At 43.1% G+C, this 26,400-nt stretch overlaps 1 protein-coding gene across 6 annotated transcripts; it reads right to left on the reverse strand.

Moving 5' to 3' along the window:
• Nucleotides 1-643: 643 nt before the first annotated feature.
• MMAB (metabolism of cobalamin associated B) lies at nt 644-25,447 on the reverse strand. 6 transcript variants are annotated; one of them, XM_085860270.1, is made up of 11 exons: nt 25,112-25,441; nt 20,845-20,957; nt 20,153-20,249; nt 19,931-19,992; nt 19,722-19,839; nt 16,531-16,588; nt 16,363-16,435; nt 14,799-14,896; nt 10,030-10,100; nt 1,808-1,867; nt 644-1,719 (listed from the first exon to the last, which is right to left on the reverse strand). In XM_085860270.1, exons 1-11 carry the CDS (start codon nt 25,192-25,194, stop codon nt 1,632-1,634), a joined length of 921 nt encoding a protein of 306 aa, XP_085716396.1. In that variant the 5' UTR covers nt 25,195-25,441; the 3' UTR covers nt 644-1,631. The 6 variants fall into 6 exon arrangements, with proteins under 6 accessions (XP_085716396.1, XP_085716398.1, XP_085716397.1 ...); XM_085860272.1 differs by having other exon boundaries at nt 19,722-19,815; nt 25,112-25,437; XM_085860271.1 differs by having other exon boundaries at nt 10,030-10,094; nt 25,112-25,437.
• Between the last annotated feature and the right edge of the window lie 953 nt (nt 25,448-26,400).

Here is a 26,400-nt window from a genome sequence, read left to right on the forward strand (position 1 = left end):
AAATTTTTATTGAAAACTTCAAAACTGAAATAAAATTTCTTAATTCATTTTATTACTAAACACCGACAAAGTTGGCCGACATCAGGGTTAAAAGGCCCCATCTTATATGCAAGCCCCAGGAAAAATGACGTCTTAAGTTGTCAATATAATGTCAGGAGTAATTAAATGACCATATGCAGAGAATTTTGAATGGACTTGAAAGTGTGAATAAATCATTAAAATTGATCTGTAATTTGTATTCGTCTTAATTAGTAACCCCAGACAATTTTGTGTCTTAAGTTACATTTTGATTCACTGGGAGAAATGTTTTATCCATAGCTCCAATCATAATTGATGTACTCCCTTTTTTTTATAAATTCGATTTTCGGCGTCCAGACACCGCTCTGGGTCCAAACGCCCCCATCTTATCTGTAAACCCCAGGAAAAATCACGTCAAGTTATTGATATAATGTCAGGAGTGACTAAATGACCATATGTAAAAATAATTTTGAATGTACTCGAAAGTGTGAATAAATCATCAATTGGTCCCTAATTAGTATGCGTCTTAATTAGTAACCCCAGACAATTTTGCGTCTTAAGTTGCATCGTTATACTTTGAGGGGTCATCCAAATGAAACTGACTTGAAACAAATGTTGTTCTCGATTTTTTTTTTTTTTTTTTTTTAATTTTATTAAAATGGATTTTGGGGTCTTATTTTGGGACCCCCAGGGACCAAACCCCAGGACTGCGATACTTAAGATGCCCGATTCCTTCATTGGTAGGCCAATTGCAATATAATTAAAAATTCAAACCTTTTGTACTCAACTTTATGATTAAGATCCACCTCGCTCTCAAACTAAATTGTTTCTTTGTTCTGTGCTTTAATTTCAGAGTACATTGAAGCATTAAACTGCTTAAATTTCAGGAAAAACGGGGGCGTTCTAAAACTTCTGACCGGTCGTGTATGTTCAAGTGTTTCAACTCTTAAATAAATTAAAAGAATCTGTGACCTCTTTCTGGGTTTCCATGCTACTGCACCCCCTCCCCTTCTGCCGCTGCTGTCTCACCCTCCTCTTCGTTTATTTCCTTACTTTGTGCTTTTTTTGTTGTTTTGCTCAGTTCCTACCTCCCCAATTTTCCTTTCTATTCTTGATTGAGTGTTTTCACCTGTATAAAACTTAGTCACCCCCATGCCCCTCCCCCTCCCCCTGCTCTCATTCTTCCCCATGCCCTTTATTTTGTCCTTCCACTCTTTTGTTGGTGTCCCCCAAACAGCCACCCTCCCCTTATACTGTTCTTTTCATCGTTTAAGTCCTGGTCTCTTCTGCTTTCTATCTTCTACAGGAGTCTCGGCACTCTATTAAAAGTACATATCACACACGTGTCCGAAAGAAGCAGTTCAGTTTGGTATTTTTAATAAGAAATTAGGTAAAGCCGAGAAACGAATGAAACCCATTAGAATTACCCTTTAGAACCCAACACTGTGGGTTAGAAAGGTTGTTGAAGGATGACATAGCCCACTGTTGAAGCAGCTTTACCACTTAAAATAAAATATCATTGTTTAAGCTTTTTTTTTTTTGCCCAAATGAAGCTATTTTATGAGTTTATGTGTGCCATTTTCACAGTGGTACATAATTTGAATCAAAGGCACTCATGTTCTGGGTCTTCGATATATCCGTTCCTCTCTGCCTTCATTCACAGCAGCACGACGAGCCACGGTGAAAAGGTAATCGCTCAACCTGCAAGCAGAACAAAAGTCTCAACATATCTCTTAATTATAAATAGATAGTTGCATGCCATCATCGAACCAATCTGCTTTCAACTTACCTGTTCAGAAATTGAGCAACAGTGGAGTCAACTTGCTTTTCACGCACTATTGAGGCCACTCTGGCGAAAGAGAAGGAAAATTAACATCTACTTGTGTGAAAAATGTGGGGTGATGATGGGAGGAAGAGGGGTTGTGCATGGTGGTGTGGAGGAAAAAAATTTATATTAATGTATTCTAAATTGTAACAAATGGGGTTTGAGAAATGTAAGTTTTATGTCTTGGTCTGGGCTGATAACAGCGAACCTTTGCCTCGAAATGTACGTCGTGTCTTGGTCTGGAGCGGTGTGACCTGGGCTGATAACAGCAAACCTTTGCCTCAAAATGTACGTAGTGGTTTCTTGCCTAAAGGACAGGTCTGCACTCTGGGTTGGTAGCCCCCACCACTCTCCCATGAAAGTATAAAATGCTTTGAAATGTAAAATTGTTTCAGTGCAAGCACATGAGGAAGTATAGAATCTCAGTGGCTTGTACTCCTTGGGACTGACCAAGTACCAAGTTAGAATAAAACTCTCTGATGTCATGTGGAAGTGAATTGAATCGGGTTGGTTTAACTGTTAACTAAAAGTAAGAATAAATGAAACAGAACCAAGTTATATTGAAACAAATGGGGATTCTTAAGTTCATTGTACGAGGGTGAGAAGTGTATAGTGGATAATTAGAAAATAAATTGTTTCAAAGAAAGGACTTGTGTGGACATCGGTTATCAGTGTTGGTGGTTTTATGCAGGATTTTATAACCAAATCGGACAAACGTTAAACTCTGCCTGAAGTCAAATAGGATTCCACAATTAGCCAGGAAGAATCCTTCAACGATCACAATGGGGTGGGTTAAAAAATCCACAACAGATTGTTTAGCAGATGTGAATGTCTAACTCATCAAGTTAGACAATACTTTTGTTTGTTTTTTGTCCCTCTACTCTAAACTAAAATGTGGCAAATGAGGAAATGAATGATGCTAAGCTGGCAACTTTTTTATATAGATAACTAGAGTGCATAGAACATCTTATCCACGCAGTCTTGAGAATAAAAGGACATGGGTGGGGTCTGCAAGCGGGATATTTGATTGGTCGAGATGATGTAAAATGCTGTAATAATTTGTCGAATAACTGCTAAATAAAGATTTTTGAAAGTGCCAATAAGGCTATTTGTGTTCTACAATGTTCATGCATAATTCAATTGAAATAAAATAAAGATTTTAAAGGTTGTAGAAAATAACTTTTGAAAGTTTACCACCATTGATTTAACAGGTTACATTAATTCTGCATGCCTGTTTGTCCTTTGACGTCTTACAAAAAACAAGTTTCCTGTTTGGAATGATTTTCAATTTTGTATGACTGGCAGACAGACTTAATTTTTTTTTTTTAATCTCACTTCTCTGCGCATGCACGATTGGGATGAATTTAGAGCCAAAGTATTGCTAAACTACAGGTTCGTTTTTGGATTTATGCTCAAAATATAACGTTCAATTGAAATTAAGATGTTCCTCGATCATAAATTGACAGACATGCAAAGTGAACCATTTGCTTCGCATGTGTGGGATAAAAATATACTACCTCAACAGGTCATATTTTAACTGATGCTAATGCCGTTAAAGCAATACTATTCCTTTCCCACTTATCTCTTCTGATATTTAACCCCATTTAGTGCATCGGGATGTTTTTATCTTTGTCGATGGGAGGGAGGGGCGGTCGGTGGAGGAGGGGGGGGGGACGGTTACGCAAGTACTCTATATAAATGTGTATCGTATAGCACCACCACAAGTGAGAGAGCGTATTAGAAGTTCCCATCCTTTACAGTACTCTACAGTATAGTATTACAGTGCAGTGGAATGTTTAATTACACAGCGAGAGGTATTTTGAATTGCATGTTTAAATAAGGATAATAACAACCCCGCTGGGGGGGGAAGGGGTGCTTCAAGTTTCAATAAAATCTAAAATGAAAATGTATTAATTGAAAATTTTTTTCATGGGAATAAAGAGAAGGATATGAATAAAGGACCCTATAATTGCTACCAGCAGTCATATTATATTGTTACGAATCTGGAAGCAATTTGCACACAAACAGACAGCAGTCCCTAAGCTTAGTTATTTTGATAATATGTGTTTATAGTCAGGGTCCCGTCCTTCTGTCTAATGGGTTAATTTCCTGTGTGTGCTGTGAGTTATTTTATCGTCAGGTTTTATACATCTACAACAACGGCACCGTCCCTCACTCAACCCGGTCGCCATTGCCCACGTGTTTTTGGCTGAAGGTGTGGGCGGAGCCTCCATCGCCTCAGATCGAGGCTCCGCCCCGAGGAAGGGCATGGAACGTTTCCTTCAGCCAATGATCGAAGGGCGAGCATCGCATGCGCGTCCCAGCCAAGGGGAGGCAGCGTGCCAAAAGCTACTACGGAGCCTCTTTGGGGGGCGGGCCTCCGAGACGCCTCGACACACCCCCCCCCCCGAGACGCCTCATCCAATCAGGAGGCTGACCACCTCGGGGGCGGCCACATCCAGCCAGATGGGATTTCGCCCCTCGTCCAATCCGGAGGAGAGTCCTTCAGAGCGGTTCCCTCGACCCGCGGTGGAGGGGAAGGAGAAGAGAAGGTTCGCTCCGTCGTAAAAGGAGAAAGAGAAGAAGCCTCGTCTTGCCTGCTGGCACTCTCGTCTACCCGCGGGTGCTAGTCTCGTCTGGTCCGTTCCCGTGCTGGCTGTCGTCCGTTGCGTCGTTCCTGGTCCCTGGTGTTTGGTGCTGCGTTGTTGGCGGCGGGTTCGAGTCCCACCACCGGACAAGCTTGACCAGACCGCACGAGGCGGACAGGTGCAAGAATAGGCCCCTGCCCTCAGCTCGCCTTTCCCCGTCGAACTGAAGGGCCAAATAAAGGCTGCAGCCACCATTTCTTTGGGTGTGTGTGTGTGTGTGTGGCGCCAGTTTTTTAAGTAGAACTGTTAAGTGCTTCTCGCTAACTGTACATTGCCTGCATTTCTTTTATTCGGATAACTCTGCTTTTTGTGTGCTCCCTCCCCGATTATTGTTTATAAATAAACCCCCGTGTTAAATGTTCCAGTTCGTTGTTCGTGCTTTTTCATTCGCCCAGCACGATGCGTATTGAAAATTAGTGAGGCCGTTTGGGCCGGTAAGTTGTCATTGGGACCGGTGTGGCTCTGGTAACTCCGCTCGGTTACGCCGGATCCGAGTCTGTACCTGCGACTTGGTTCGGACAGAGTCGGCCGAGGGTGTGATTTCCCCGGTAATTTGACGACATGGGTACTTAAGTATATTGAAATTTGGCTATTGACCCTACCCCACGCCATCAGAAAATTGGCGATCACGGTCCTTTAAGTGGCTCGTCGACTCCGGAGTTATCCGGGGTGACGACCTTTTAATTCCGGGTGTTCGGTGGGGAACGGCTCCACTGCTCCACCTCGTGGTCGTTTATCACCACCGAACCCCGGCCCACAATATTACATGGTTAACTAGAAAGGCACTCTCGAGAGCACATACCTCCTCCAGCCTAAATGGTTCATGGTTTGTATGCCACTGACAGGCCAAATCTGTACCAAAATCTCGTCTGCTTGTTCTTGTCACACACCCGATCTGTCCACCAAGTTTCTTCTGAATCCGTCCATAACTTTTTAAGAATATATATGGTATCTATATTGTATCGTTTTTGGCCCTTTTTTTTTCAATGGTGAAGAATCATTTTAAAAGATTCTAGTATCTGGATTTTCATCAAAATCTTTTTGACAGTTCCAGATTTGAGAAAAATTGAATGTTGTAGGCATTTCATGTTAAAAGTGGGCAAATAAGTTTTATAGGATAATTTGAGGGTGCTGAATTCAAAAAAATTGTTTGTCAGGCTGAAATTTGACATTTTGACCCTCAACTTAAAAAAAATAATAATAATAAAAAAAAAATGACCACCATTTTCCATCTTTTTTGCCTTTTAACTCGGCTTCTAAGCATTATTGAAGTTTTAAAATGATGGCAATACCGATGTTTGTGATACCAAGGATTCCAAATATTTTGTCACCGAAGTTGTATCTTGTTTGGTTAATCTGCCATCTTGAATTCCAAGATGGCCACCATTATTCACCAAATGCATTAATCAACCCATAGGCATAAATAACACATGTTTAAAATGATGACACCTATCATTATGTTAAGAAACGTGTACAAACTATCTGGTACACATTTAATAGCTTCCTCTTCACTGACATTAACTCCTTCTTAAGCTAGTTGTGAAAGGATGTCACTTCTAAGCTTGAGGGCAACGTGGATCGTGGACAGGAACTCATCTTTTCCTTGTGGTTGGTAGGTAGGAATGGTGAGTGTAGCTGCTGCTTCTTCATCTGTTTGTGTCATCTTTGAAACAGGTATGTGGCCAAACTTCAGCGGAACCAAAACAGAATGTCGCTCACTCGGTGCATTGTCATGGAGTACAATTACCTCGTAGCATTCTGAAATCTGAGGAGCCAACTTATCCTTGAATGTGCCCATTCGACTAGTAAATGAGGGTGGAATATCCAAATTGGATTCTTTGACAATGGTACGAAACTGGTTCTATACTTCCCTTAGCTCTAATAATATATGGCCATGGTCAGCAGAGTACTGCAGCTCATTGCATAGCCAAATCATCGCAATATCTGTATGCTGAGAGTTCTCTTTGGTTTGGGATGTCCTTCTGATAAACTGAACATAGCAGGAGAGATGATACTTTCCTTCTACTGCAATCAGGTCACTGACAGCTGCAACACAAACACTCATTTCTTGGTCAAAGTTTTCAGCTTCCAATATTTCTTGGCTCTTGTTAAAGGTTGTTATGGAAATTAACTTCTGCTTGGCTTTTTTCTGTTGGCAGATCAAGCATAATTCCCAATTGGTGGGCTGTGCGCTACTACGTTGATTTGGGCAGGAAGGCTGGGATTCTGCTGGTCTTGATGTTGATGGAGAGTCAGAAGAAGAATAGGGACCACTCTTTTTCAAGGATGCATTCTTAAGTCTACTAAATCTTTCTTTGCTTATGTATGTAGCATAGCACGTTTTGTGCCAATGGATCTCCTTTTTGGAGTCTTCATTCAGGACCTTCAAGAGTCTATCAACCGTATCCTTGTACTTGACATCTCGTAACTTTTGTCGTTCGTGCGTAATCTTCGACAATGTGCCCAGGCCTTTTTCTGACGCATCGTACAGGATGTCTCGTCTCTCTTCTTGACGTATTATGCACAGATTGAGGGAAACTGGGGTGAATCTCTTCAAGTTAACTCATGCATCCATTATCTTACGGAGGTGTCACATATCTGTCGTGATAGAAAGAAAAATAGTTTGTGGTGAAATATTGATTAACATCAAGTTGGACTGCTCTAATTATAATTCTCTTTAAATACTCTTGGAATTTCCTATTTCATCTTGTATGTTATTTAGAAAGTAACAGTATCATAATTAATATAAACTTACTTAATTTATCAAGCATCACAATAATTCAGATGGAAAAACAGATTCAAGCCATTGATTTCAGCATGACCACTACCTTTATTTATATTATAAAAAAAATCAAAAGTTATCAAACATGTAATTAGTAATGTCAGTTTTTAAACTATTATAATCATTTGTAACAAGTATAAATTAAGTACTATTTTCCACGTGTGTGTGAGGGGGGAGAGGGGGTTTGGTGATGTGGATGTGTTTGGTTGTGTATTCATGTATGTCAATTATGTATTTACGGTATAGATGTTTGATAAAATCTGTCGCTTTGGTCTGATTACATGCAATACGAAGAAGCTGAGAAATGACAGCCATCTTGGGATTCAAAACGGCGAGCAAGCCAAACTGGTTATAACTTAGATTTACGCAACATATTGGAATCCTTGGTATCACAAACATGTGTATTACCATGCACTTTTCAACTTCCTCGATTGCTTATTCCTATAGGCTGGACTCATTTATTACTACATTAGGCTAAATTATGGTGGCCATCTTGGAATTCAAGATGGCGCGCAAACCAAACTCGTCGTAACTTAGGTAGCAGTATATCTGGAATCCTCAGTATCACAAACATGGGTATTGTCACAATTTTTAACCTCCTGTGATACATATAAGCCAAGCTATAGTGCAAAACATGGTAAAGATGGTGGCCATTTTGTTTTTTTGGAATTTGAGGGTCAAAACCCAAAAATTTAGCCTGACAATTTGTTTGAATTCTGCACCCTCAAATTACCCTAAAAAACTTGTTTGCCAACTTTTAGCACAAAATGCCTACAACACTTTTTTTGAAACACAAATATTGAAATCTGGACCTGCCTATTATAAATTCGTCCTTGCCACACCTCAAACCTGCCCACTGCTTTTTGAGATATCCTGCTCACAGGCAGACAGATAGACGAGGTGAAAACATAACCTCTGTCCACCTTCGGTGGTAGAGGTAATTAACATTCATCTCTTAACGTACATGCTACGTCTATTAGAAGAACAAAAAGCTCACAAGGAACTATCAATTGCACCATCACTGAAAGGTGCACCGAATTTAGTCCACAGTGAGTCTTGACAGCCATTTTGGATTTCCTTGAATTAAAAATAAATAAATAAATAAGAGCCCAAAGGTGCCAGAGCAGCATCATTCATATTCTTGTTTGGTACACCCAAAAGCACAAAAAATAGCCAAAAAACATAGTATTGATCATGGTGCAAGATTCAGCCACCAGTCATCTGGATTATGATGAGGAAGAGTGGGAATGGGAGGAGGAGGAGGAAGAGGAGCATCATTGTGTAAAAAGCCCTTTATGATCACAAATAGATATTCTGGGCATGCTGCTGTGGCTTGGAATTGAAGTTAAATCGTGGAAAGAAAACAAACAAACAAACAAACAAGCAGTCATAGACTGGTACTTACGAAATCGTCAACTTGACCTCTGACCTTGTCTAATAAAAGCTGTTTCTGGAGAAGGTAGCGACGCAAACCAGAAGTTTCTACGAAGATTCTGTACCAAACCATCAAAAATCGAATGTTTTGGATGTTTGACCTCACTGTGCCCTTGACCTTTGACTGAAATCTAATCAGCGCTAGCCATCACCCTCCTGAATCACGTGGTGTAATTTGACATTGGTTGCTTCTTCCGTTCTCGAGTTATCGTGCCTACAAACAAACAAACAAGCAGTCATAGACTGTTACTTACGAAATCGTCAATTTGACCTCTGACCTTGTCTAATAAAAGCTGTCTCCAGAGAAGGTAGCGACGCAAACCAGAAGTTTCTATGATGATTCTGTATCAAACCATCAAAAATCATAACGTTGACCAAAGCAAAAATCTCCATTTCTCCACGCAATTATACCTTAACGTAACTCAACGACGCGTCTGCTCGAGTGCACTGCATCGTGGGATGACCCATGACGCGTCAAGTGAAATTTTTTTATACAATCTTAAAACGTCTCCAAAACATCCGATTTTTACCAGAATTTCGACAACCGAGTCTTAAGCGTCCTAAGCGATCGCAAAAACTGAAGACAAAATTAAAATCGAAGTTAAAACAAACTCGTAACGTCGAGCGAAGCAAAAATACTCCATTTCTCCACGTGAATTTACGGAATTATGTTTGTCCTCACTGTGACCTTGACCTTTGACCGATTTTGACCAAAATCTAATTATCATTAGCCAGCACCCTCCTGAATCACGTGGTGTAATTTGACATTGGTAGCTTCTTCCGTTCTCCAGTTATCGTGCCTACAAACAAACAAACAAACAAACAAACAGAAACTGAAGTCATCAATATAGTATGAAATCTTTAGATTTCGTAAGTAACAAGCAGTCATAGACTGGTACTTACGAAATCGTCAACTTGACCTCTGACCTTGTCTAATAAAAGCTGTCTCGATAGAAGGTAGCGACGCAAACCAGAAGTTTCTACGATGATTCTGTACCAAACCATCAAAAATCTAATGTTTGACCTCACTGTGACCTTGACCTTTGACCGATTTTGACCAAAATCTAATCAGCACTAGCCATCACCCTCCTGAATCACGTGGTGTAATTTGACATTGGTAGCTTCTTCTATTCTCGAGTTATCGTGCCTACAAACAAACAAACACACACGCAAACAAACACACAAACAGATGACGGAAGTCATCAATATACTTACGAAATCTTTAGATTTCGTAAGTAAAAAGCGAGATGTGTCGGAAGAAGGGGTGGCAAAAATGTGGAATCTTTCTCATAACTCAATCCCAGAAGGTGTACGGTAGTTACCTGCGCTCAGCACGGCGGCACGTTGCCCGTGCCAAGTGAAGCATCGTACTGCTCTTCCCACCAGACTGCATCTCACCAAGTGGAAAAACAGGGAATAAAAACAAACATCAAATTGGGCAATGGAGTTGATCGCTACCCTTTGTGCCATATAATGAGCACAGGTTAACTAACTGCCATGTCTGCCAGCAAGCTGATTTAAAGGGGAACCCAAACAATCAGACCACCTCGACGCGAATCTGTCCATTGATACCCGACAAAATAGATAGGATGTGTTTTTCTGATTTGCAAGTTATAAGTAGGTAATTTTGCAATTAAAAGTAAAAATATTCTTCTTCACACAGCCATGACATCACACTCACGAGTTGACCGGCATATTTGTACTTTCTTCGGGTTAAATCGCAATACGATTTAACTCAAAACGGTGAATAATTTTAGATTTTTTCACAAATGTGCCGAGTCAATGCATCCTTGGTGTTTGTAGTAATACTGTTGCAGTTCTGCGAAGCCGGCACTCCCCTTAGGCTATGGCATACAACTTACAGCGGTCCCACGACAGTTATTTCATTTGTGTTTGTTTTAGATAGCCCTTCCCTCATGTCTAGTGGGTTTATGGGACAAAATGCATTGCAAGGGCTCTTAGGTAGGTTTCTATGTCTATCCTTCATCTATTTTATTTACTTTCATGCACACACGATCTTCTCTTCACGCAAGCATGCATGCCACAGCCACATAGTAACAAGAGACAGCTCATTAGCATGTGCTGCCAAAACCCCGTTCAAACTTCGCACCATTCCTGAGCTGACCTCAGATCTTCTCCAGACAAGAACCACAACACTACAACATTCCTATAACCATCACAATGGCCCTATAAAAATCCCTACATCCATTCAAGCTCACGTATCTCACACCATACAACGCTTCCACCACCATACAACACTCACGTACCTACAACACTTCCACCACCTCACCACAACCGCTATGAGTGCTGCAACCAGTCATCACCCCGAATGCTCACCACTGTCCTTTGAAGATATCGGGGAACCATGGACGCTATCTACCATTACAGATGCTTGTGTTTGGAATGTTCTGGCATGCATCTCGAAGCACACGTCTGCATTAGAATCTATTCAACATAGTCTGGATATCCCTAATGCTCTGCTCAATCATTACCCTCATTTGGTGTTCAGTGCATGTTCATGGCAGGAAAGCACCCCCAGAAGCCCCATGTTCATCTCGGAGATCTGTCATGTGACCAAGTTCGGGAGCGGATGAGACCATTTTCAGTCTCGGGTCTTCACAGGGGTGGGGCTAATTCTTAGGAAGGTATCCGTGCACCAATGGGGGTGCTGGGAAATGCTTACTGACCATCCTGATCAGACTTTGGGCTCCTCCCTTGCCAGACGTCTATAAAATACCCTGCAAAGGAGTTCAGTTCAGTTGTGTTCTTGGCTTTGAGAATTCTGGGAAATACACTTCTGGTTTGCTCGGCGGCACGGAGCAGAAGGCGGAGTTAAGCAGGCATTGCAGAGCGTTGGGTGGGTGAGCAAACCAAGCACCAAACTGATCTCGGTTATCACACCATTAGAAATTACATTTACAGACTCTCACACTTCATTGGTCGGATATCTTCTCACACCTTCCATCTCTTATCTTCTGTCTCGTCTGTGGACACAAAAGAGCAATCGGCGAGGGCAAGTCCCAAAAACCGTTCTTTTCAGAGCGACCCCATAGACACGCACCTCTTCCCCTCATCTGCATTCCATTGCACCTCCTCAAATCATGCACCTCAGACACCCCTAGTTTTCTTTCCACCTCCCCCTCCTAAGTGACTGGGAAATGTGGAAGTGGTTTTTTTTTAAAATCCAAACGCAGTATTTGACCAAGCCTGTGAAAACGTGTCGAAAGTTTATCTCATGACAAACTGCAACGCCTGGGTGCTCTTGCAAAAGGCATGGTTCTGTGAGATAGTTGCTATCTTGGGGTGCCTTCGTGGAGCTTCGTGTTTCGCAATGCGAAAGCAGAACTTGTTGAATGAATATCAATTAAATTCACTTTTCCAGGCTTTTCTTTCATTTTGTTAAACTTAAATCCGTATAAATGCTTTCTGAAGTAGATGGGTTTTTATTCAAAACTATGTGAAATGTGAACTCGTGTGAGGGAATTAGTCACAACCTTTTTTGTTCTCTTAAAGCATTTTTTGGACCTCTCAGCTGAAACATTTTAAGTTGTAACAAATTTAAAATGAAAACATTCTGCCCATGTCACAACATTGGTTAAAACTCATGTGACATAGTATAATTGAGAAGACCCTGTTCAGAATATTCATTTTCTTTGTGTTCTCTAAATTAACGACGATTTCTGTATTAATCAAACTAGCAGATACCCGTCTACGATGGGTATGGGGGACATGACAGATCACAATACTCGGTTACGGTAGTTTCTTTGGATGTTTTACGCCGCATTCAACATCTCAGTTCATATTGGTGGCGTTTGAGACCGGTCGCTTTAGATTGTTGGCCTTGACACATAGTGCCGGATGAGTAACACGAACGATTTGACATATTCATCGTTTCTATATTACCATCAACAGATTAACAACATGGCAGGATAAAAGTCATAAATGCTGAGTTGAACAAACGTCCTGAACTCAAGGACTTCGTTAAGTAAAGCACGTCATCTGGGACCCAGCTGTCAGTTTGCCGCCGAACGCTGCTGATTGTGATGTCATCGATTCCCTCTTTGAAAATTCTATCTATATTCGAGTTTTTTGAATCCACTATCACCTGCGTAAATACATGGAACACATAATGTGAAGATTTCAGAAGTATGAACAGAATATGTTCAGAGAAAAGTGTGTTAGAAGTTCTAGGCTTATGCCCATTATATTATGATGATTGACAAGAACTATTTAGTTACACGATTAAATAGCTTTTATATTCTGGTTTACTATATATATATATATATATATATATATATATATATATATATATATATATATATATATATATATATATATATATATATATGCATCAATGCCAGGATTGGCAATACCAATCGGCATTCGTGGTTGCTTAGCAACCCACCGGCACGCGGAGTTATCTGTGCCCGGCGGACTCAGGAACGGGCATTCGGGAAGGACCAGAGTGCTTCTCATGGTGAGCCTCAAACTCCGGATCCATAACAATACAAACCGAGATGGTTTCATGCTACACCAATGGCTGAAAGACCCTAGATTTGCCAGAAGTTGGACGAAGTTTATCCAAAATACCCGAGTGTGGATCAGGCCTACAAAATGTCCGCTTTTGTGCTCAGAACATTTTACAGAGCATTGTTATGAAACAACAGACATGGCTGTAGCCTATAGATCTTGTGGTTATCTGCCACAATCGAGAGAGGATGTCATCCCCACGATTAAGCAGAAGAAACAGCCGTCGCTCTAAACTGTAAGACTATCCCTACCCAACTACCAGCACATGTACATGGGCAATTTGAGCGGTGAATCAAACACCTGTGTTGGCCTGCCGGTGACTGATCTCACTTCACCACCACCCACATTGCGGTGGGAAACAGCACAGACACGACAAGGCACAACGGTACGACATGATGGTGGGACACTGCACAGGCACAATGCTGGGACAAAGCATTCGTCGCCCATTTTGTTGACGGTGTCAGAGTATGTCCGGGTCTGTGCTGTATGACCGTGTCATAACTAAATGATTTATCCGTGATCGTGTGTCCATGATTTAGCTGATAAATTAATGCAAAATCCCTTAAAAATGGTCAATTGAACAGAAAAACAAAACCTACCAATCGGTCGTGAACATGCGACCAGTGTTTTCATATCCACGAACACCTCCATTGATCGCCGTTTTCATCTGAATCACTCGCATAAGGCTCGAAACGATACAGCTCCATAATTCCCCTGAAAGCGTTTCCAGCACTAATTTTGTTGACAACAGTTTCTTCAAAATCCCACTGATCAGTTTCAACATACTGAGAACCTTCAGAGTTGCTAAGAATGGTGGAATAAATATCAGAATCCAAGCTCAAAATGCACTGTTTCTCCATGTAAGCCACTGTTTGGATCAAGGTGGGTTCTGAGTGTGACATCCCTGGAGAAAATAGAAAAATTGACACTCGAGCTTTTTCGGCACTTTGTGATTGGCAAAAAAAAATTTCAAAAAAAATCTTCCCCTTCAAATTTGACCCTAATTATGATTGTCAATGGTTTTTAGAAAAAAAAAAAATTGCGTTTGGGTTCCCCTTTAAAGATTAATGTTCATGGGAAAGCTGAAGGGCTGAATTACACCATGACAGCAAACAAAGAGTCGATGAAGAAGCGGTTAAAAAGGTAAGACATTCAAAGGTTCATGTTTGTAAAACTGAATTTGAGATATTTGCAGTGACACCCATCGATACGGTGCATAATTGAGTAAAAATAATAATAATAATTGTGAACCAGATGTGTGCGGCTGTGCAAGGAAGAGCAAGGCATTGGGTTCAGACCCGGACACATTTTAATTATAATTTGGATCTGAGCAGCACCACCGACATCAATGTGATTATGTTTGCGGGAGTCGCTCCGAAATGCTGACGTGACCGTCGTCACTACAAGACTGGAGGGAAAGGGTTGCAAATGCAACGTGTTGAAACTAGTGCGATCATAAAGGCAAAGTGCTGAGCACAGACTCAGCCAGTTTCACTGCCTGTGTGCTCATCAGTTTTGTAAAAGGGCCACCAGTGTCTGACATGTGTGGGTACATACGTACCGGCAGGATGAAGTTCGTAAGTGGAGGAAGCTCTGCTGAATGTGCGTCAATCCAGCGTTCCAGCAGCTCAACAGCACTTCCATCAAACGTTGTTCGCTCTGAGGGACAGCAACCGACTTTAGACACACCCCATGATGCACAAATAAATGTATTAATAAACTATTTGGCTATTGAAGAAAACAAAACTTATCATGGAGGGTACTGGCAGGCAGAAGAGTGACATCAAAATGCAATGACCGTCATGTCTTACCTTTCTCTCAGACCGGCAAGCAGCAGCTTCTTCGCTCACTGCAGATCTGGGTAAAATCACAAGCTGGTCCAACATGTGGAACATGTCTTTCAATCCTGACAAATCTCACACTCTCACCATGTCTCTCCGAAAGGACCGTTTAGAAAACCCCACAATCCACTTTCTCAACAATCCTCTGGAAGAAGTCCTTTCTTTCAAGCTTCTGGGTCTCACTATCTGCCACGACCTTTCCTGGGAAAGCCACATTTCAAACCTCGCCTCCAAAGCCAGTTGCCAACTGGGAATCCTCCGTAGTGAAAAGTTCTTCCTCGGCCCACCTGAGCTCCTGACCACTTACAAAGCTTTCGTCCGCAACCTGATGGAGTACTGCTCTCCCCTCTGGGCCGGTGCTCCTGCCTCCCACCTTTCTCAGCCTCATGCTGTGGAAACCAAGGCATTTTGAATCATTGGCATCTCCCGCAATGAGGCTGAGTCGTTGGGCCTCTCACTCTCCCACTGCAGGCTGGTCGGTGGTCTTTCTGTCTTCTACCGTCTCCTTTCCAGCTTCGCCCCCGCCCTGCTCTCTCTGCGATTTATCCCCACCACATTTCTGCAAGGCGCTCAAGGTCCGCCAACAACCCCCTTCTGGTAAAACTACCAAAATCACGAATTGCTGCTCACCTTCACTCTTTCATTCCTCTTTTTTCCCGCCTTTGGAATAAACTCCCTCACTCTATTCAATCTCATTCTTCCCTCCAGGCCTTCAAAACAGCTGTTCATCACCACCTATCATCCCCCATCCAAATCCTCAATCTTTTCTACCCCCGATAATCCACCCCAAACCCACCTCCTTCAAACTCCCTGCTTTCCTTCCTGAAAGTTCCTGTGGTGTCCATCTTGTATTCCCCATGTTCCCCACTCCATCCCTCTCCCTTCCACAGATCTCCTAATGTCTCTGTTCCCCACTGTTTTTTTCCTTCCCTCTCCCACCCCTCTTGTCTCATGCCCTCCTTACTGTGTGTTGTGTGTTAGCTCTCATATGAGCCTCGATAATGTATACAAATATATATATATATATATATATATTTTTTTTTTTAAATACCATTTTGTCTTGGATAACAGGGAAGTAAATTACAACTTTTGTTGATCTGCCAAAAACTTGCTTTGACTTTATTTCCCTGAATCACTGTGTCTGGAGATGGACAGGGTACTTTGTGCCCCAATTAGAAAACCTTTTGAATTTGAATCTGCATCACGAGGCGAGTGCTCATTTCGAAATGCTTAAACGGGACAGGATGGTTTACCGAGCTGCTGCAGTGGAAGGTGCATACTCACTCAAGTGGCTGTCCTTGGCTGAAGAATATGGAGTCGCAAGGCAAGAGCCAACATCCTGGAGAAAGCATTGTACCTACACCCTCCCCAAAAAAGGGACAAGATGTCATCCAAGTCTGGGAAAAATATTAGGCAAAGGGCCCCCCTCAACCGAATGCAAAAACCTCTTACCTGTTCCAACTCTTCCACAAATGTTTGTCCAGTTTCATGGCAGTACTCCTGGGCCAATCTGCACACAGTATTTTATGGGCATTCATCGTTTTATAATAGGAGTTTGCTTACAAGGAACTTCAACACAGGAGCAGGGCATATGGCCCATCAAACCTGCACAATGGTTGGTCGTCCCTGTTCTCCCCTTTTCAAAATACTAAGTGTCAAACAAGGAAGCAACACACACCATTTAAAAAATCCTTGGTATGATTTGGCTGAGTTGGAATCACCGACCTCCCAGACTCGAAGCAGATGATCAAACCCTTAAGCCACTAGTCTGGTTCTTCAATCCATTTTGGCTGTTGTCAAACCTTCCTCGAATATCAGGACATGCATTACTAGAGGAGGAATGTAATCACTAATTTCAGCACAAAATTAGCGATCTGCATGAGTGGCAAGAGAAGTCACAACATAGGAAATCAATTACCATTGAAGGTAATTTATTTCCCATCTTTGTTGCATTTCTATGGGGAAGATGGCTGAGTTTGTGGGGTTGAGAGGAGGAAGGGGTGGGGGGAGCGGGAGGGGAGTGTCATGTACAGAGTGAAAAGGTAAGAAAGACAAAAACTAATGCCAATCTCAAATCATTTCATCAAGCCCACAAGTGTCCACTCTCAGGAGAGCCAGGAAACATCTGGCTATCCTCAAAGACTGAACTTTCAAACGAGCCTCCTTCAAAAGCCTTGTGGTACCTTTTTAACTTTATATCTGGTGTATGCTCCAACTCCGTTCCTTCCCTCACTTCAAATGGCATCACAGCCGGGCTCTGCTCGTGAGAAAGCCGAATGCCTTTATTCTGTGTTTCCTTCCAAATCTTAGTCCCCAACCTCTTGCTCTCTGTACTCACCCGACCCAGTTCCAGCCAACTGCTGCTGCACTATCCTTTTTGCAGGAGAAGGTGGAGAGGTTTCTGGCAACCCTCAACTCAGATTCTGATTCTGTAACTGGCCTAGACGGCATCAGTGCAAACATCTTAAAAACCTGCTGTGCTGCTCTTGTAAAACCTCTTTCTGCTCTGACTGTTCACCCTATCATTTGCCCTTGGTCATCTTAAATCTGCTTCAAATCAGCCATCACCACCACGTTACAGAAGCAAGGTGCAAAGACCAATCCACTTAACTACAGATCTACAGAGCTTACTTCCAATCTTAACTACAGATCTACAGAACTACAGAGCTTACTTCCAATCATCAGCAATGTCATAGGATCCATTATTGCAGTTGATATGAAATCCTTCCTTTTCTCCAACAGCCTGATCTCTCAGATTTATCTCCAACAGCCCATCATTTCAGATCCCGACTAATCACTCCACCTTGGACTTTCTGCTTCTATGTTCCCATTAATGGATGGAAGCTCTCAATGCCAGACATCAGAGCCCTCTCTGCAAACATATCTGGAGCATTTAATACAGTCTGGCACCCTGTCTTTGTCTCCAAATCTGTTTGATAGAAGGTAAACTCCACACATAAGCCTGGTGTTGGCTTAGTGGTTAGTGTGGGTGGCTTGGGATCTTAGGGTCCTGAGTTCAAGCCCTGTTGGAAACTGAATTAACACCAGTTGGGATTGACTCAGCCTATTATCCTTCTGAGGTCAGTGAAATGAGTACCAGTGTACTGGTATAGGGGCACAGCATCAGCGGCATAGTCATTCCCCAAAAATTGATAGCCACCCGGAAGCCAAGCTGCCATATGCAAGAACTCCACACATGGCTTACCCACTTCCTTCATTCTCATAGCTCAGGAGTGGCTCAATGGAAGCCTTTCATCTCCTCTCCTTGTTAAGGCTGGAGTGTACCACGGCAGTGTTCTGGGCCCAGTCATATTCTTAATTTTCATCAATGAACTCTCTGACTGGAAAAAAATCTCTATCTCTTTACTGATGACTCCACCTTCTGTCATACCATCTCTCATCCTTCAGATAGGCAGGCAGCAGCCTTTGCCCTGTCTACAGACCTTGGAAGAATCACGAGCAAGTCAAACACTTAGAACATGTCGATCGATATTGACAAAATCTCACACTCACTCTGTCTCTCCGGAAAGACTATCTGGCAAACTGTCCCATCTCAGCCATTGTCTTTAAGTTCATTCACTCAAACCTTTGGGCCTCACCAGCCATAATCATTCATGAGCAAACCACATATCTAAGTTGGCCTCCAAAGCCAGCTGCTGATTTGGCATCCTCCATCATGCAGTGTTCCTTTGGCACGTCTCAACTTTTATCTACCTACAAAGCCTTCATCCGCAACTTGATAAAGTACTACTCTCCCCTCTGGGCCAGCACTCCTGCCTCACCTCTTGCTCAGCCTGACGCTGTGAAAACCACTTACTTCAAAAGTCATTGGAATCTCCTGTGATGAAGCAGAGTTTTCTGGGCCAATCACTTTCACATCACAGACAGGTGAGTGATTTATCTTCTATCACCTCCTTTCTGGTTTTGCACCTTCTGCCCTTTCTTTGGTCTGCCCCCCCCCTACAATTCTGCTGGACACACATGAACTGCGAGAAACTCCACTCTGGTGAAACTCCGAAAATCTCAACTCATTGCTCACCTACACTCATTCATTCCTCCCCTCCCCCTCACTTGTGCAACCAACTTCCTCAGTCTTATCAATTGCATTCGTCCATCCAGGGCGTCAAGAGCTGTTCACCGCCTTCTCATGTCATCCCACATCCACAAGCACAATCTTTTATACCGCCATTAATTTTCCCCAAGCCATCTTTCTGGGTTTCCAGTTATTCTTTTGACTTATATGATTGAGAGTTTGCACAGCTGTATCTACCTTGTTCACCCTTTGAGTCCTCACCTTGATCTCATTCTTCCCTGCATCCCTTATTCCTCAAAGTCACCTTTTATTTTATCCCTCAACCCTGATGTTGTTGGTTGCCCTCCCACACCGACCCCCCTCCCCCTTCCCTAGCCTGTATTTTTTTTTTCTGTTACATCCTGGTCCGTTCTGTATTCTTGCTCCTCCATAAGCCTATACTCTGCATACAATGTTTTTTTTTAACCCCCTAGTTTGTTCAACATCTCCCCCCAGCCTTTCTTTCGTCCAACCTCCCTCCATATTTTCTCCCAAACTCTGATTTTTCTATTTATTAACCGATCACCAGCCTCTCCCTTTCAGGTAGGTGAGCAGGTATTGAAGCTCTTACCCTATTGTGCAGGTCAGTTCATCCGTTGCTCCCAGCGCCTCAAATACAGCATCGTCCTTAGGCCGCCGCTCCCCTGTGAAAGTGCTGGAGACTCCTGCAACATGGTCAAAGTAGACCACTCCAGAAAGTTGTCAATTTAATCCAGGCTTTTCAGATAAATGGATTGAGATTTAAGGGGTTATTTTTGTGCAATCATGTTATGCAGGCACCTTTGTCTCCAGTGCGGGTGTAGATCTTGATTGCTGTCCGTTTGCTTCTTTCGGTCTGTGTGCTGCAAACATTGGTAATATTTGGTTGAGTTTTTACAAATTTGTGCGTTAAGGGAGAGAATATCTTTGCTTTAGTTTGTCTATTCACATTCATGTCTGAATTCCTGACTTATGATGCACAGGGAATCCAGCTTCAAGTATCATTTATGTGCAAGCTCTCACATGGGTAGGCAGTGGCGGGGACGCGGTGAGAGCAGGCAGTGACGGGGACGCGGCAAGAGCAGGCAGTGGCGGGGACGTGGCGAGAGCAGGCAGTGGCCTGCAGGGAAATATTGTGTTGGTCCGAATGCACAAGCGATTGTAAATCAATAACACCTTTATTTTCCACAGAGCCGAACATACCAGATCGACATACCAAACAATCAACTTCCCATTCTTCTTGACCACTTTGAAAAAATGGGAATGTTTGACTTTAATTCAATAGTGAATTTACACTTTCGTTGTGGTCTTGTAAAGATAAAAGATCTCTTAAAGAAAAATGAAACAAGTGTGTCCAGTACGGAGTCAGAAAGGTACTGAATCGTGGACCGAGCACACTCTGACCATGAGTGGCGATGTTCGAACACGTCTATTATGCCATGACGGAGTAGTACACACTTGTACCAAACTGGACTGGTCCAAACATGACACAACCACATTTTATCACAATAAGAAAACGTACAAAAATGGTTTAATCGTTTAAATAATGTAAAAAAAAACTATCCCAAATATTTAAATTTATCCCTACTAGTGCATGCCCGTACGTGCAAACCCCCCCCCCCCCCCCCCGCGTGCCAGAAACAACAACCACACAAGCCGTTCCTTCGCTTTCACGTGCCCGTACATGCAAAAAAAAAAAAATAAACCAATGTCACCTGCAGGGTGACCCGTATCTTGCCAAAAGGTGACCACGTGTGACTTCTTTAAGGTCACACTCAGGTGAACAGAGCTGCTATCCACCAGGAGCGACTCCTTGAGGAATATCTGCCTACGAGAGATTCCGATGAGAATCGTTCTACAGAGTAACCATGAAAAATATGCTTTTGCCTCATAACGTCACCAAATGACGTCATAATGTCTCAAGCTTGACATATCTAGAAAGCACTCATCGAGGTGTTCAATTTGAGGTACTACACGATATGGTTCCTAAAACTTGAAAATTTGACCTTGGGGTCAAATATGTTTGACCTTAGGCGCTAACCATGAAGGTCAAGGCCAATCGCCACTAAAAATTAATCAACTGAGCGCCAGACCATGAACTATATTCCCATGAAGTTTGAAGACAATCCGATAGCCTGGTGTTGGCGCAGTGGTTAGGGCAGCGACTTGGGATCCAAAAGGTCCTGAGTTCAAGCCCCGTTGGGCCACTGAATTAATACACCAGGGGGTTGACTCAGCCTGTCATCCTTCCGAGGTCGGCGAAGTGAGTACCAGCGTACTGGGCCGGTGTATACCCCGGTTAAAATAGGTGTACCATATCCCTGTGTCAAAAGAGGCAACCAGGGTTGCGTCAGGAAGGGCATCCGGCATAAAACATGTGCCAAATCACTATGCGGATCATACGGATGATCCGCTGTCGCGACCCCTAACGGGAGCAGCCGAAAGAAGAAGAAGAAGAAGTTTGAAGACAATCCGATCAAAATTACTCAAAAAATAAGGGTTTCGTTGACTCCCCTGATTTGCGACAGTGACCTTGACCTTTGACCTTCAAAATTTTATGCGCTGAAAGGGACCTCTATAGGCCTCTGATATGCGAAGTTACAAAAATTTCCAATGATAGCTGTGCTCTGCAGAGTGATTTATACGTGATTACAGACCAAAAAAAACAAAAAAAAAACATATGAAGGTCAAGGCCAATCGCCACCAAAAATTAATCAACTGAGCGCCAGACCATGAACTATATTCCCATGATGTTTGAAGACGATCCGATCAAAATTATTCAAAAAATAAGGGTTTCGTCGACTCCCCTGATTTGCGACAGTGACCTTGACCTTGACCTTCAAAATTTTGTGCACTGAAAGGGACCTCTATAGGCCTCTGATATGCGAAGTTACAAAAATTTCCAATGATAACTGTGCTCTGCAGAATTTTTTATACGTGATTACAGACAAACAAACAAACAAAATATATATATATATATATATATATATATATATATATATATATATATATATATATATATATATATATATATATATATATATATATATTTTAAAACTGCTTGCCAGAAACAAATACACAGGCCGTTCCTTTACTCTCGCGTGGCCGTACGTGCGTGGCCGTACGTGCGTGGCCGTACATACAAATTTTTTTTTAAAAAAACTCAAACTGCGTGCCAGAAACAACAACCACACAAGCCGTTCCTTCGCTCTCGCGTGCCCATATGTGCGTGGCCGTACATGCAAAAAAAAACAAAAAAAAAAACAAAAAACTTTCAAACAAATACACAGGCCATTCCTTCGCTCTCATAAACGACGACTGGATTGGGGTATTGTGTTTATCTATAAATGCGGATAAGAAATCGAGAAATTATTAGAATACAGTAAGTCATCACTATCCAAAAGTAGTGCGTGCCCGTACGGAATGTTCACATCATTCCATGAATAATCGCTTGCATTGAAGTAACAACTGCTGTGATACACACAGAGTTAATTAAAATCAAGTTTACCTCCATGTCTTTGCTTGCCATGACATTCGCTGCCATTTACCATTGGCACTCCTACCCCACGGTAACTAAGGCACCGATCGATCCCCATCGTAACCAGCACGGCACGTGACGTCATCGTCGGCCGGCCGTGCACCGGCCTACACAGCCATGCCCACGCAGCAACATGTCCTGTGATTGGTAACGAAATGGCACATCGGCCACGCCGACGCAGCACGTGTCCTGTCATTGGTTGGTAAATAAATGGCCATAACTTGGGAAGCACTCGTCCGATTAATATCAAACCTTGAAAAGGCACATCCTCAGGTCCCCAGCAATATACCTGGCAAGTTTCAATTAGATCGGACCAGTGGTTGTTGGGAAACAGCGGTCACAGACACACAGACACACACAAACACACACACAGAGATTGCTGGAATTATAGATAGATGAAATGAGGTCAATGAGATGACAAATGAAGGGGTTGAATGCACACTGCAGAGCAATGAGTAAGGAAACCCGTCGTTGTGAATCGTTTTTACCACCAAATTGAGATGTATTTCGTTGGCAAGCATGTTGAGTAGAGCTGAATTCCTTCACACTTCCAAAGGCCACAGCATTTTGATAATTGGAAACAAAAAAAAGTGCACTTTTTTTGATAAATTATTTTTGGAACAATTTTTCTTCAATAAATAAATAATAATAAAAATCGTCTCCATGTACATTGTACACACCTTATCTCGTTAGCACCTCATCATAAACAACATCGCTGAGGAAACGGCGCTTCTTCTTTGTTTCCTCGTCCAGGGCAAGAATGCGGAGGCTTTTAATGGCCAATTATTCAATTAGCGCCAACGTATTTTGCCTTTTCGCAAGGAAAAACACGAAGAGAAGAGGAGAGAAGAGGAGAGAAGAGGAGAGAAGAGGAGAGAAGAGGAGAGAAGAGGAGAGAAGAGGAGAGAAGAGGAGAGAAGAGGAGAGAAGAGGAGAGAAGAGGAGAGAAGAGGAGAGAAGAGGAGAGAAGAGGAGAGAAGAGGAGAGAAGAGGAGAGAAGAGGAGAGAAGAGGAGAGAAGAGGAGAAGAGGAGAGAAGAGGAGAGAAGAGGAGAGAAGAGGAGAGAAGAGGAGAGAAGAGGAGAGAAGAGGAGAGAAGAGGAGAGAAGAGGAGAGAAGAGGAGAGAAGAGGAGAGAAGAGGAGAGAAGAGGAGAGAAGAGGAGAGAAGAGGAGAGAAGAGGAGAGAAGAGGAGAGAAGAGGAGAGAAGAGGAGAGAAGAGGAGAGAAGAGGAGAGAAGAGGAGAGAAGAGGAGAGAAGAGGAGAGAAGAGGAGAGAAGAGGAGAGGAGAGGAGAGGAGAGGAGAGAGAGAGAGGAGAGGAGAGGAGAGGAGAGGAGAGGGAGAGGAGAGGAGAGGAGAGGAGAGGAGAGGAGAGGAGAGGAGAGGAGAGGAGAGGAGAGGAGAGGAGAGAGAGAGAGGAGAGAAGAGGAGAGAAGAGGAGAGAAGAGGAGAGAAGAGGAGAGAAGAGGAGAGAAGAGGAGAGAAGAGCAGAGAAGAGGAGAGGAAAGGAGAGGAGAGGAGAGAAGAGGAGAGAAGAGGAGAGAAGAGGAGAGGAGAGGAGAGGAGAGGAGAGGAGAGGAGAGGAGAGGAGAGGAGAGGAGAGAAGAGAAGAGAAGAGAAGAGAAGAGACCCGTAATGGCGAACGCAGCTGAGTTTCTCTTCCCCATCGACCACGGCGACGCAGCAACGCTTCCTGTCATTGATTGATAAAAAATGGCCGCAGCAACGGTTCCTGTCATTGGTTGGTAAATAAATGGCCATAACTTGGGAAGCACTCGTCCAATTAATATCAAACCTTGAAAAGGCACATTCTCAGGTCCCCAGCAATATACCTGGCAAGTTTCAATCAGATCAGACCAGCGGTTGTCGAGAAACAGCGGTCGCAGACAGACACACAGACACACAGACACACAGACACACAGACACACAGACACACAGACACACACACACACACACATTGCTGGAATTATAGATAGATGAAAATTTCGGTGAGAAGAGGGTGGAGAAGAAACAAAAGAAAGAACTGCTGACGCAATTGTGATTGGTGTGGCGCAGGCATGATGGGCCGAATGCCCTCCTCCTGCGTCTCAATCCCTTTAATTCCGCCACATTGCGAACGTCATAAATAAATAAATCGTTCCCGTTTCCAATGAAGATCGGATGCCGATTAGTATTGAAATGTTAATATTGTCCGAACGGCAAGTGAACGATGACGAACGTGATTTGTTGTCGGTCACCGTACGTCAAGATGCTTGATTATGGAGATCAGCTGTAAAGATGGAAGCCGCGTTCACACACCGCTCATCATAACATTACAATCTTTCCCAACAGGAAAGAGGAAGCGCAGATAATTGGTGGTGGTGGGGGGGGGAGACGGAGATTGGAAATGGGGGCCAGAGATTCGAAAGGAGGGGGACTTCTCTGTTCCACCCACACTCCGCTCACCTTTTTGATCCTTCGACACTGCACAGAGCCCGTAGGGCGGGTCGCCACCTCAGACGGATGGATGCGAGGCGGTTTAGCGCCATCGTTAAAGCAGGCACGGATAGCAGAAAACCAAGCGCATGGGAAGCCAGAGATGAAGAACAACCTTGAACGGCTGTTCTGGGGGGGAAGGGCGGAAGAGGGGATATAAAAGACACGAGAGGAAGGGAATGGAAACAAGAAAAACAAACCACCACCAATAACCTGTGGTTAATGACACAATTTGAGTTAATAGTTTGTGTGAAAAAAAAAATGTCACAGTTCGGGCACTTCCTGCCCGGGTGAGAGGGGTCCATTTTTAAAATCCCCTCCCATGTGTTTGTGTGGTAGAAAGGGGCGCAGAGAAACCATCACATCGTCGTTTGTTCATTAGTGAGCAGTTGTTATTTATCTCTAGTTATATTTTTATTGTTAAATAAACCTGTTTCTAATTATAAAAACTGAGTCTTCTTCTTTTCTCCTCATTCTTCTTCGGGGCTTCCAGAGGCGTGAGGCTCTATATAAGCCACGTATCACAATTTAGACGTGGTATCCAAGGAGCTACGGGGTTTCCCTCAAATTTTATTCGGATTTCCCGCTCTTTTAGGAATCTTAACACGGCTTTACAGAGTCAGGGTTGCTTCTGGTTCAACATACTCATGATTCCCGGCAGATCCGACACTTTGATCGCCATCTGTCTAATTTTGTGGACGAGACACCGTCTGTATCCCTCATAAAGCGGGTATTTGTGCTCACAGTGCCCTGAAGAACACCCTATTCCACAAAGGTGTGAATTTCGGCGACGGCGTCCAATTGTTAACCTACAGAGAGCTAGCTGGCTACCTGACCTCTCCGGGCAAGCCTGGGGAAATTATACCTGGAGGTACCACATCCGTGCTCACCTCGTGATACAATCTTCCCCTTTGTGACGTCATGCCACGTCCCTTTATCAACACGAAGATCGCTGCCTGAGGATAAAGGGATAATTTACCAAGTGAAGTGTAAATTTAATTTATTATTTGGCTCGTTTATATCTCTGAAGTGCTGTTTCACGAGTACACTTTAAATATAACGTTATCGCACAAAATGTTCCTTTTAAATATCGTTGGGTCTGAATTTTGTAACAACAAACCAATTGCACCAACAACACGGCTGTGAGAAATGGGAGGAGCTTGTGAACAAAAAGGATGGCGTGAGGAGGGCGTGAGGAGAGGGCGTGGCGTAAGGAGGCGTGGCGTAGGCGTGAGGAGGCGTGGCGGAGGCGTGAGGAG

This window comes from Eptatretus burgeri, chromosome 16, assembly GCF_056783735.1.
Source record: "Eptatretus burgeri isolate ZD-2024b chromosome 16, Ebu_testis_v1, whole genome shotgun sequence".
In the NCBI taxonomy this organism is placed as follows: domain Eukaryota; kingdom Metazoa; phylum Chordata; class Myxini; order Myxiniformes; family Myxinidae; genus Eptatretus; species Eptatretus burgeri.

What these genes read in the sequence shown, in the direction of transcription:
- MMAB (XM_085860275.1), bottom strand. Translation starts at nt 25,446, where the DNA reads ATGGACCCCTCTCACCCGGGCAGGAAGTGCCCGAACTGTGACATTTTT. An exon ending in CACCCGCACTGGAGACAAAG is followed by an intron (nt 19,840 to 19,930) that starts GTGCCTGCATAA and finishes AACTTTCTGGAG; the next exon opens with TGGTCTACTTTGACCATGTT. An exon ending in AGCCAAGGACAGCCACTTGA is followed by an intron (nt 14,897 to 16,362) that starts GTGAGTATGCAC and finishes GCTGTCCCTCAG; the next exon opens with AGCGAACAACGTTTGATGGA.